Raw genomic sequence first — 13,235 nt, forward strand, 5'->3', positions numbered from 1 at the left:
GGAGGCTAAGGCAGGAGGATCAAGAGTTCAAAGCCAGCCTCAGTAACTTAGTAAGGTGCTGCTTTAAGCAGCTCAGTGAGACCCTGTATCTATTTTTTTTTTTTATTCAAAACATTACAAAGATTTCAGAATCACATCGGACCCTGTATCTAAATAAAATACAAAATAGGGCTGGGATGTGGCTCAGTGGTCAAGTGCCCCTGAGTTCAATCCTTAGTATCTACCCCCACAAATCTCAAACATACACAGAAAGGATGTTATAAATGAATTTCCACATATCCATCATTCCTGTTTCAATAATAACCAACATGTGGACAATCTTCTTTTATCTGCAAACCAACTCATCTCTTCTTCCTCTAAATTATTTTAAAACAAATCCTAGGCATCCATATGATTTTCTCCAGGAATACTGAAGTGGTAATTCTAAAAGATAAGTTGTCTCTTCCTCTGCCTTTTTCTGTCCCTCTCTCATTATAATCAATAGACTATTCTTTCACCTAAAAATTAGCATGAAATCATTAATATAATCAAATATCCAATCAGCTTTCAAAATACCCAATTGTGTCATAAGCATCTTTTAGAAGTTGGTTTGTTCAGATTAGGATGAGGTTTTTAGTTGTACTGTTAATACTAGTATTATCATTACGTTCTCTGCCAAACAAACCTCTATCCTATACATTGACCTTCAGTGATGGGGAGCTTGCTGACTTCCATGGCAGCTCATTTTAATCTTTGGATAGCCTGACTATGAAGTTCCCATTTGATTTAAAGTATTTCTGTCTCCCTATGTCTCCCATCTATTGGGTCTTACACAAAACCAATCTGCTCTACCTGCTCCATGACAGGCTGTATTGGTTTCCTGTGGCTGCCATAACAAAGTATCACAAACTGTGTGGTTGAAAACAACAGAAATGTATTGTCTCACAGTTCTGGAGTTTGCAAATCTGCAATTAAGGTGTTGACAAGACTATGTTCCCTCTGAAGGTTCTAGGGGAGAATCTTTCCTTTTCTCTTCCAGATTTTTTTGGTGGGGGCTCCTTGTTCCTTGGCTTGTGGCAGTGTAATCCAATCTTTGACTATCTTCACATGACTATCTTCCTTCTATGTTTGTGCTCAAATTTCCCTGTTCTCATAAAAACACCAGTTTTATCAGAGTAAGGGCTCACTTTATTACAATGTGACTTCATCTTAGTCAAACACATCTTCAAAGAGATCTTTCTCAAGTGAGGTCACATTCTGAAGTTCTGGGGGTTAGGACTTCAACAATCTTTTGGGGGCACACAATTCAAAGAGTAATATAGCTATTCAAAACTTGAAGAGAACCATCAAATCCCTCAGTCTTACCTTATCCTGATTAAACTTTCTCTAATCCTTCAACCATTTCTCAAACTTGGATTTAATTTTTCGAAACCTTTGGTATTTATTGGATAATCCAACTTACTTTGCCAGTTGAAAAGTTGTTTATGTGTAGTTTGACCATGCAGAATAGATCCACAGTATCTCTTTGCTGGTTCCTCATACACTATTTCTATTTCTGCAGTCCAAATTTGAATTACTACACTTCTATATCTTTTTTCCTCTATCTCCCTCACCTTACCCCAAGTTATGTGTCCTTCTTCTGTTTGATTATTTATTTATTTGTTTGTTCAGTTATTTATTTATTTATTTTTGGTACTGAAATTTGAACCCAGGGATGCTTTAACTACTGAGCTACATACCAAGTCATTTTTATTTTTTATTTTGAGATATATTCTCACTAAGCTGATCAGTGCCTCACTCAGTTTTTGAGGAACTTGTGATCCTCCTGCCTCATCCTCTCAGGCCACTGAGATTACCAGTGTGTGCCACCATGCCCAGGTCTTTTACTTTTCCTCCTTTGTAATCACTCTTACTACACTATGTAATAATTGTGTAAAAATAATTAAGGATGTCATGAGTCAACTTAATGAGACAATAGTGTGTTGTGGCCATAAAATAGGTGATTTATCAAACAGTCATTTAATTCTTACTATGTGCCAGGCACTGTAAATGGTGCCAAGGGTACAACTTTGGATAAGACATAGTCCCTGCCTTTGAGTAGCTCATAATCTAATGAGGGATGTGAGCAGACAGGATAAATACAGTCAAATGAGAGCTGTGGTAAAGGCCAGTTCAGGATGCCTTGAAAATACAGAAGAAAGCCATCTAACCCAGCCCAATATGGAACCTATTAAAGGAAGCCTTGTTTGAGGAGATGATGTCTAGGCTGAGTCTGAGAGGATGACAAAAAGTCAGCCAGGCAAAAGGGAGTCAATAGTGGGGGAGTGGGGGGGCTGGGGATGTGGCTCAAGTGGTAGCGTGCTCACCTAGCATGCATGAGGCACTGGGTTCGATTCTCAGCACCACATAAAAATAAAATAAAGATGTTGTTTCCACCTAAAACTAAAAAATAGATATTTTAAAAAAAATAGTGGGGGAGTGGGCACAAAAACAGAGGCCACAGTATGAAGGAATACATAAAATGGAGAATTGTAATGTTGCAAGCAGTTTGGAATTGTTGAAACATTAGCTGTGAGACAGCAGTTGGCAAGTTTCAGGAGATTGGTATGGTCTTTGACGTAATTTGAACTCCATTCTGGTAGGAAATGGGGTGTTACATGATCAGATTTTCACTTTAAAAGGCTAATTCTGGTGACTGTGTGGGGAACTAAATAGGGGAAGAACTGGAGGCAGAGAGAGTGGCTAACAGTTGGTTATAACTAATAGGTGTATGATGAGTTGAGAAATATTTGAGAAGTAGAATCACTAAGATTGGGTCAATTGGGGCTGTGGATATGGCTCAAGTGGTAGCTCGCTCGCTTGGCATGCGGTTCGATCCTCAGTACCACATACAAACAAAGATGTTGTGTCTGCTGAAAACTAAAAAATAAAATAAATAAAACTCTCTCTCTCTCTCTCTCTCTCTCTCTCTCTCTTAAAAAAAAGATTGGGTCAATGTTTACTAATGGGTGGAATGAGAGTAGTAAGAAGGCAAAAATGACTTTCAAATTTCTAGCATGGGGATGAGAGGGTGATGCTGTTAATTGAGGCAGAGGACATAGGAAAAGGAATAAATTTGGTGAAAAGATATTGAGTTTGGTTTTGGACATGTTAAATTTGAGGTGCCTGTGCAATTTTTTAGGCCTGCAATACACTTTTGGCCTGGAGATGGAGACTGTGGTGTCATCAGGATGAAGGTAAAAGTGGAAACAATGACAGAAGATGGAACCACCTAAGATAATTTGAAAAGTGGGAAGAGCCAAGGGCTGAGGACAGAATTCTTCTCAATACCCACATTTTAGGGGCTGTCAGAGAAGGGAAAAGAGGAGGATCATATAAGGGACAAAGTAAGAATAGTAAGGTATGCAGGGAACTAGGAAACCAAAAAATGTCATGGAAACAACAACAAAAAAAGTAAACTAGCTGGGGCTGTGGCTCAGTGGCAGTGCACTTGCCTAGCATGTGTGAGGCACTGGGTTTGATTCTCAGAACCACATATAAATAAATAAAAATAAATAAATAAAGGTCTATCAACAACTAATATATATTTTTAAAAAAGTAAACTACCATTAAATGGTATGGGAAGTTCCAGTAAAATAAGTGTTTCTGAAAAGAAAACTTTGGATTTTAGCAAAGTGATGCTTTGCTAAAATCCAAAGAAATGCAAAACTTTATTCCCCTTTCTTTGTTCTAAATGTTAGCTTCACCATTCTTTGTTCTATTAGCCTAATCAAAGAAGGAAATAGGGTTGATCTGACTTACTCTTAGTGAATACTGTGTTACTAATCAGTGTTTTGGAATTTTTATTAAATTGACAAATGTGTATTGATCACTTATTTTGTGCCAAACATTGTTCTAGGCTCTGTTCTAGTGTCCTCAGTAAGCAAAACTGACAGGATTTTTGCTGTTACGGAGCTTGTCATTGAGATATAACATTGCATAATGCTTATGAGCTTTGATCTAAATTCTGGAAAATCACTGGAAAAGCTATGTGACCATGGATAAATTAATTAATCTCTCAGCCTTCATTTCCTCATCTATAAAATTAGGAGATTATGGATTATTGTCATGAGGTTATTAGTGACATTTAAAGAGTTAATTTATATAAAGTGCTTAGAACAATGCTAAGCACACAAAAAGATCTTAGTAAATGTTATTGTGTTTTGTGTGTATGTGCGTGCGTGTGCATGTGCGTGCGTGTTCACGCACGTGTGTAGAAGTGGGGATAAGCCAATGAGTAAGAAAATACCAGTTGGTAATAGGTGCAGTGGAGATCATTAAAATGGGAATATTTCAAAGCAAGTAAAGCAAATGTGTAGTTACTTTAGATTGGGTGGTGTAATCCAAAACAATGCTGTTTGAGTTGAATTCTGAACAAAAAAGAATCCTGGCAGTGCTTACTCCAAATTCAACAACTTTACCCCTTGAGCTAAATCTGGCTCACAACCTGATTTTGAAAATAAAGTTTTATTGTTTATGTATTGTCTATAGCTGTTTCTGCACTCAATGACAGAGATGAATAATTGGGACAGAGATCATATGGCCCAAAAAGTCTGAAATACTTATCACTGGTTTCTTACAGAAAAAGTTCAGTAGTCTCTGCTCCAGTAGAGGGAACAGAAAGAAATACTCAAATGAATAAGAGGACTAGTGGTGTGAACCTTGTCTCAAAACAAGTCCATTGATCCTTACTTTTCAGAATCCACCTTCCTCCTTTTGAAACCTGCCCATCTGTAGTTTTTGAATCTTTTATTGATATTTCTCTCATTTGTTTGCTTTCTCAAGGAGCATTGACAGTGGTTCATTGATCTTGTTTGCAGGTTCTTAGTAGCCTCAAGGTAATTCATTCAGGCTAGAATATTTGAACTAATTTAGTACTCTCCCTCCACTGTAGGCCAGTACCCTCCTAACAGATCAATATCAACAGCATGCAATATCTCCACCCGTTGCTTTATTTTAAACTTGCATCACACTGTATTTCCTCACATAAATGTCTTTGAATTGGAATTTATTGTCATGGACCTAAAGTTAACTCTCATTAATATCTGTGATACAGACATACACATATGTACACACACATCTATCTCTATCACACATGTACACACATATGTGATATCTATGGCAGTGTTTCCAAACTATATTTTGAGAGATGCTTGAACCCTGTGAGACATTAATAAGTGAATAGAATATAAATATTCCATGGCCAACTGTGTTTGAGAAATGCTAAACGCAGTTAAAATAGGTTTCATTTCTGGAAGGACTTCTTAGAACCTTTATATTCTAATGTGTGCTGTGAGTCTCTGAGAGAGAAGGAGAGAGCTTCAGTCTGCAGCATTTCCTAAGCATGTTTGATCATTTTTTTTCTCAGAATATTAGTTAATATCTTGAGGGATGCTACTGCTTCTTTATCCAGTTTAAGAATTGCTGGCATATAGGCAATTGAGGTACTAAGTTATGCATCTGTCCTTCCACCATGAAACTGCTATGAATGCACTGATCTTCTAAGATCTCCTTTCCATGCAATGTTCTCATTGCAGATTGAAGGTGGGAGTAAATTCATGTCAGACTTACTCAGATCATCTTTGCACCAAACTCTTTCCTGTTTATTGCTATTCATTCAGAAAATGTTAGTATCCACTGTGATCTAGGTACTTTTCTAGGTGTTGGAGATATACCTGTGATAGATACAGACAAGTCTCTTGCTCTCATGCAATGTGTATTCTTGTGTGTGCATTCATGCATGTATGGGGGCATATAGTAAACATATTTATGTATGTTTACATTAATTTTAGCTAGTGATAAGTTCCCTGGAGAAACAGAATGGGATACTATACTAGAGAATATAATGTAGACAGGGTACATTGGATATGATGGTGAGAGGAGGCTTCTCAATGAAGTGACGAATAATCTGAGAGAAGGCACTAGGCAGTCATGTGAATAGTAGAAGGAAGAGCATTCGAGCAGAAGGAAAAGAGCATGCAAATATTCTGGGATGGCTAAGGGCATTGTGTAGTTTCAGAGGTGTCAGAAGGCCAGTGTATTTGGATTGTAGTGAGTAAGGGTAAGAGTAGAACAGAATGAGGTTGAAGAGATAGGCAGGGCTAGCTAATGCCAGGTCCTGTAGACCAACTTAAGTATTTTGAATTTTATTCTAATGACAAAGAACATTGAAGGGTTTGAAGCTGGGAACAGGTGTCAAATGATCATTTTGAAAAGATAACACTGGCTGCATTACTGATTGTAATTAGAAGTGGGGACGCCAAAATATGGCTTGGTCATAGATTGAATGAATATTGGGCATTGCAGCAAGGGAGGTGTAAGGATGACATCCCAGTGTCTGGCTTAAGTAGTTGGGTGGTGCCATTAACTGAGATGAGGAGGAGTAGAAACTAAGAGCTCTCTTGTGTCTACATTAAGTTAGTGGTGGCTATGAGACAGCCAGGTGGAGATGTAAAATATTTAGGTGGATATGCAAGTCTGGATCTAGGGGCGAGATCAGAGATGGAAAGATAAAATGGAGATCCATCAGCATATGTATTGTACTTAAAATTTTGAGATTAGAGGAGGTCAACTAGGGAGTGAGTGTCAATGGAGAAGGGCGCCAAGGTCTGAGCCCTGGGGCATGGCAACCTTCAGAAGTAGAAAAGCAGGAGGAGGAAGCCACAGAACCTGAGGAACAGGCAGTGAGATGGGAGGAAAACCAGGAAGATGTGGTTTCATGGAAGACAGGTGTGACTCTGGTTAGAAAGCATGGCCAGCATAAAGGTTTTAGGCTTAGTTCTAAAGTCACATTAAAACTCCAGAAAAATATTTATCAATGCAACATAGTTACAAAACATACAACATATATATTGTAACAAGCACTATTTGGGTAAGTTACAAAATTGATAATAGCAATAGCAGAATATAAATCAAAGGAGAATAAAGAGTACCAGGGGCATGCCATTTCTCCATACTGGGAACATATTTATTTTAAACCACTCTCTCTTAAGCTGCCTGCATAGGCTATTCACAACCAGAGTTTTAGAACAATGTCCTATTGATGAGTCCATGCCAAAAGTGCTTTTCTTCTTACCATTTTATTAAGAGTCCCCTGGTTAGAAAAGCCTTTCTTTGGTCAACCTCTGGATTTCAGACAACTAGCTGCTTCTTTTGAGAGCAGTATGAAGGTCCTCTTCTGCAGAAGCATGGATTCTGTTGCACAACAGAATCACCCTTCTGTGAATTTTCCTCCTAGAACAGACTGGGCTCTGTGCTTCTCTCAGTAGAAAGTATCTGGAGCCGTTCCTCCCTGCTCCACATTCTTAGCTGGGAAAAATAGCCCATAAGCTATCCCTTTCATACTGTGGGCCTGTGGTGTGGTAAGTCTGCCTCAGATTAATTCAATTAAACACCTCAAGCTGAATCGGTCAAATGTCCTGTTTTTTTTTTTTTTTTTCCCCATGGGCCAGATTTATTTTGTTAATAGGATCAACATATGTTCTATACAAAGGTAACCATTAAATAATTATAAACAAATAATTTCATCACATACTCTCAGCCAATTTTGCATCTCCTGCCAGATACAAAACATTTACTTTAATAAATTTACAGTGAGTAATTTACATAAAACCACTGAAAGTGAGGATATTTTCAAAGCAGCTGCTTATGTGCTGTGATTAGCAAAAATCTCCCCACCCCCCATTCCCACCCACACACACTATTAGTCATTCCTTTGAATTAATACATTGAAGGCCTCTGTTAAAATTAAAATATTATCTACTAATAGAGAGACAAATGAAGCTATTAACATTTAGCTCAAATTAGTTGGTTGAATTCTTAATAATTAGCAAGATTCTTTGTGAACAGAACCCAGAAGTGGTTAAGTTTTGAGGAGGAAAAGGAAAAGTCCAGAACATGGGCTGCTGCTGGGAAGGGAAGATGGAGTTGGGGAGCTGCTAATAGAGCTCTGGTGAGCCAGGGGCTATTTTAAAAGCCCTGAAAGCTCAGGTGGAAGGGAGATTGCTAAAACGTGAAGGATAGGATAATTTCTAAAGGATGAGAAAGTCCATTAAAAGCAAATATCCTTTATTGTCAGTTCTGTCAAGAGCTAGTTACCTTTTACTGGGAATGTCACTGATGAAAGTGGTCACTTCTTCACATTTTAGAAAATTATCTAGCTCTCTGTGGAAAGCATAGCAGGTGAGATCGAAGGATTCTCAAGGAACTTCTGACTCAATTGGGGGTTCAATTTGGTTTTTGGAGACATACCTTAACATTTTGTTTGAAAATGACTAAAGACAATCTCACTGCACAATATCTAATTATGAAATGAATAAAATCAAACACCAACCTCAGTTCCAGGATCACACTGTTTGTAAGGTGCTCCCATCTCCTGAAATGTACAGATATTTGTTTTTTAATGCAGATAGAATAGTCTGTACTTGTTCTGTGAACTTCCTCTTTCTTTTTATTTTTTATTTATTTTATTGTGATAAAATATATATAACACACAATTTACCATTCTAATCATTTTTCAGTGTGCCATTTAGTGGCATTAAGTCCACTCACAATGCTGTGTAACATACTATTTCCAGAATTTTTCATCATCCCAGACAGAAACTCTATGCTTTAAACAATAATTCCTTAGTTCCCCTTCCCATTAACCCCTGGTAACCTCCATTCTACTTTCTATCTCTTTGCTCCTTGCTCTTTTAAATGGCTTTTGAAAAGGCAATTCATGACCATTACAAAAAATTAAAATAGTACAAAACAGCATATACAATGTTAACTCTTTTGGGTTTGATTTTCCAACCTATGCTTCACCTCCAGGCTATCAGTGTAATCAGTTTCTTGGGTAGCTTTACAGATGAGTGTCTATGTATGCATACACAGACATATACCTCTTCCTTTTTTACACGAGTACTAACAAATCATGCATAGTTGTTGTTGTTCTCCTCCTCCTCCTTCTCCTTCTCCTTTTTCTTTTTTGGTACCGGAGATTAAATTTAGAGGTACTCAACCACTGAGCCACATCCCCAGTCCCTACCCGCTTTTGGTACTGGAGATTGAATTCAGGGATACTTGACCACTGAGCCCCATCCTCAGCCCTATTTTGTATTTTATTTAGAGATAGGGTCTCACTGAGTTGTTTAGCACCTTGCTAAGTTTCTAAGGCTGGCTTTGAACTCTCCATCCTCCTGCCTCAGCCTCCCAAACTGCTGGGATTACAAGTGTGCCATTGTGTCTGGCAATGCATGCATAGTTCTTTGCTGTTTTTATTTAACAAAATCATATATACTCTAATATATATACACATCCAATGTATGCATATGCATATATATGATTGTTTTTAGCAACTACATAATTAATTTATCTGCTCTGTTATGGTGAGATCAACAGACTTCTCACCCATTAACATTTTTTTGTAGCACTAGGGATTGAGCCCAGGGTATTGCATGTGCTAGGCAAATGTTCTACTATTGAACTATTTTGAGATACCCTAACCAAGTTGCCCAGGCTGGCCTCCATCTTGGGATGCTCCTGCCTTGGTCACCTGAGTAGCTGGGATACAGGTGTGCACCACCATATCCAGCCTGACTCATTAACTTTTAAAAAAGCAATTAACTTTTTTTCTTGAGGCAAAACCCACATAACATAAAATTTACCCTTTGAACAATTTCCAAGTACACAGTACAATATTGTCAAGTGCATGCATATTGTGCAACAAATCATCAGAACTGCCCCCATCCTGCATGACTGAAACTCTACACTCATCAAACAACAATTTTCATGCCCCCACGCCCTAGCCTCTGGCAACCACCATTCTAATTTCTGTTTATATGAGTCTGATTTATTTTATCTATTTTAGACTCCTCATATGAGTAGAATTATTCAATATTTGTCTTTTTTGATTGGCTTATTTAATGTAGCATAAAGTTCATCCATATTGTAACATGTGACAGGATTTCCTTCTTTTTAAAGGCTGAATAGTATTCCATGGCATGTATATATCAGATTTTCCTTATGCATTAATCTGTTGACGAACACTTAGATGATTTTCATTTCTTCGATATTTTGAATAGTACTGAAATAAACATGGGAGTGAAGATGTCGCTTCTATTTTAGAGAAGGATCCATGTGCTGCTGAGAAGAAAGTGTATTCAGTCAAGATGTCTCTTCTATATACAGATTTCATTTCTTTTGGGTACATACTCAGAAGTGGATTTGCTGGATCATATGGTAATTTTATTTTTAACTTTTTGAGGAGACTCCATATTGTTTTCTATAGTGGCTACACCAATTTAAAATCCCTTACATAGTGACTGCACCATTTTTCAACAGTGTGCAAAGGTTCCAATTTCTCTACAACCTTGTCAGCATTTATTATTTTCACTTTTTAATATAATGGCCATCCTAATAGGAGTGAGATGACATCTCATTGTGATTAGTGATGTTGAACATCTTATCACATACTTGTTGGCCATTCATTTTTCTTTTTTGGAAAAAATGTCTATCGTTTGCCAATTTTTAGTGGTTTTGATTGAGTTCTAGAAGTTCTTTATATATTCTGAATACTAATTCCTTATCAAATATTTGGTTTGCAAATATTTTCTGCAATTCTGTAGGTTGCCTTTTCACTCTGTTGATTGTGTTCTTTGTTGTACAGATGTTTTTAAGTTGCATGTAGTCCTATTGTTTATTTTTTGCTTTGTTGCCTGTTTTTTGATGTGACTCATTAACTTTTACTTCTCCTTGGGCTGGACTTTCATCAGGGTAGCTTGGTTGTGATTTTTGCCTTTGTTTCCACCTCAGTGCTCTCCAGCACATTGTTTAACAGGGGTGTTGGCTGAATACTATTGGTTCCCTGACAGGCTACACCCAGAGCTACCTTAATTTTTCTGGACTTGTTCCCGTACACAATAATGGAAGGCTTAACTGAGAGGAACTGTTTCCTCCCATTTTATGGCTTCTTTTCCCTTCTCACCTTTTGCTCCTTATTAGAAATAGTCTTTTCTGGGGCTTCCTCCTCCTTTCCTCTCTCATTCACCTTCTGAGTGGGGCGGTGGTCTCTGAGCCAATGAAAGGTCAGCAGACAGGCCGACTCCAGACCAATGGGAGGCTCCGGGGTTCCAAATGGACCAATCAGCTTTTTAGGGATATTGTATACCTGGATAGCTAGCATCTGCCCCATTGTCCTCCTTGTAATGACCCTCTTGTTTTCCTCATCAAGGATTTGAAGATGCAAAAAACTCCCCTACCCACACACACACTCTCTGATAGCTTTAATACATCTGCATAACTTCTGCCCAAGGCCAATGTTACTACAGAGCCATTCTCCCTTTGTAAAAAGAAAGAGGGGTTGGGTTTCCTTCAATTGTCTGCCCTTTTCTGTCTCCTCCACTATTTTTGTTTTACTCTGTAGTTAACTTTGCATAGAGGAGCTTCATCGGGAGGACCTGTTCGGTGGACCCAGATACTCTCTTCTCATTGGCGGGTGCAACGGCCTTTTCCTTGTTCTAACCTGGGGGTTTGTGGGGCGAGGGGGCTGGTGGGTGGGAGAAGAGTTTGGCCATAGTCTTCCTTCTTCATTTCACACACATTCTGCGCTCTTCCCCTCTGTCTCTGTTTCTCTCTCTTTCTCTCTCTTTCTCTCTCTCTCAAACACACACACACACACACACACACACATACACACACACACACACACACACACACACGCCCGCTCGGGCCCCTCTCTGTGTGTCTTCGTTCAAGATGACAGGGCGCTGGAGAAAAGGCTGCTGGAATCAGCTGGTAGGTACAGTAGTAACCCGAACCCCACCCACCCTCTGTCTTTGCTTGCTCAGGTTTCTCCGGTCACTCCTGCCAGGGGAGAAAACATGTAAACGCGTCTCAAGAGGAGGGGCTGGGGGAGCTGGGAGTGGCGGTGGCGGTGGAAGGTGAGCCCAGGAAGGTGGCCCAGCGCCCCTTCTGCCGGGGCCCCTCCCAGTGCTCCCTTGGGGTGTCAGTCTCAGCCCTGTATGCTCCCACTCCACCCCCCTTTTCGAAGGGATTGCCTTTTTTTTTTTTTTCCCTCTGCGGCGGCGGAAATGACAGTGGTGCTGCTGTAGTGTCATGGTGCTGCCCCTGGACTGAGGGGCGAAAACTCTTAAGTTTAGCTCGGGAGATCCAGCAGTGGTAGCGTCACTATTGCCGTGCAGTCCCCTGCGGGGCGCGCAGGCTGGCGGATTCTGCTGGCTGCGCGGCGGCGGCAGCTGAGCGGAGGCAGCGAAGGCGAAGGCGAAGGCGGGCGGCGGCCTAGAGTGGTGGTGGCGGCGGCAGCGACGGCGGCCCGGGAGCTCGCGCCAGAGCCCGAGCCAGCTTGCTGCGGAGGCAGGCGGGCGCCCGGCGCTCTTGAGCGCGCGTAGGAGATGGCTGGCACACGGCAACGCTATGGGTAAAATGCGCCCCCTCGCCGCGGCCCTGGGGGTCCAGTGTAGCCGTCCGCGCAAAGCTCGGCCCCGGTTCCGGCTACTCCTCAGGTGCCACTGGGGCCCGGAGCTGGGCAAGGTCTCCCGGGTCAGCAGAAAGGGGTGACGGGGCCCGTGAAGCCCGGGCCGGCAGCAACAGGGACCCTGGCCTGTCTCTGGCTCCTGCCGCTGCCCTCCTGGGACGGTGTTAGCACTCCTGGGTGCCGGGCGGGGGTGGCTGGAGGCCTCCCCAGGGCCGGGTGGTGCGGGGCAGAGCAGTTGAGCAGCTCTCCCCGGCGCCTGAGCATAAGTCTGGGAAAGGGCACTGCTGCCTTCCCACGCTCCCGCGGCCAGTAGCCTCTTCAGCCCGGGCGGCGCCCCTGGGTCGGCCGTCTGACGAGCGGTGCTGGCGCAGCAGCCTGTGATGCTGCGGACACCCTGTCGGCGGGGAGGCCTGGCGAAACTTAATCCTTTTCTAGCCAGGGGAGCGATCCTCGAGTCTCCGTCTGGGTGGTTCCTTATTTCTGGCCTAGCTGTGAAACCAGCTCTGTGGGGGAGAGGGAAAACTTACATATGTCCACAGGACAGACTGCGTCTGAACCGGGGGAAGGTGGGGATTTCCATTTCTGGCTTGTGAGAATTAAGTAAATAACGGCAGAGTAGATTTACAGAAACATTACTGGTGATGGTCCGGTTTAGGTTACTTAGCACTTCGTGTGCAACACACTATTTTCAGAGGCATTTCTTCTTAGAGCCACAAATTTGGGGTCCTGGGTTCATTGGGCT

At 41.1% G+C, this 13,235-nt stretch overlaps 2 protein-coding genes across 3 annotated transcripts in view; both read left to right on the forward strand.

Moving 5' to 3' along the window:
* Positions 1-12,407, forward strand: part of Ncbp2l (nuclear cap binding protein subunit 2 like) — a 32,509-nt gene extending 20,102 nt beyond the window's left edge. The window contains 1 exon segment of the mRNA XM_077106475.1: positions 12,159-12,407. Within this exon segment, the coding sequence (XP_076962590.1) occupies positions 12,159-12,407 (249 nt within the window).
* Positions 11,735-13,235, forward strand: part of Mid2 (midline 2) — a 95,743-nt gene continuing 94,242 nt past the window's right edge. Inside the window, exon 1 of one of the 2 annotated variants that reach the window (XM_077106863.1) lies at positions 11,735-11,793. Coding sequence is in view for 1 of the 2 variants with exons in the window: in XM_077106862.1 (XP_076962977.1) it covers positions 12,433-12,436 (4 nt within the window). In the remaining variant the exon portion in view is untranslated. Of the gene's footprint in view, positions 11,794-12,106; positions 12,437-13,235 lie in introns of those variants that run through there. The other variant, XM_077106862.1, reaches the window with a different exon arrangement.

This window comes from Callospermophilus lateralis, chromosome X, assembly GCF_048772815.1.
Source record: "Callospermophilus lateralis isolate mCalLat2 chromosome X, mCalLat2.hap1, whole genome shotgun sequence".
NCBI classification, from domain to species: Eukaryota; Metazoa; Chordata; class Mammalia; order Rodentia; family Sciuridae; genus Callospermophilus; species Callospermophilus lateralis.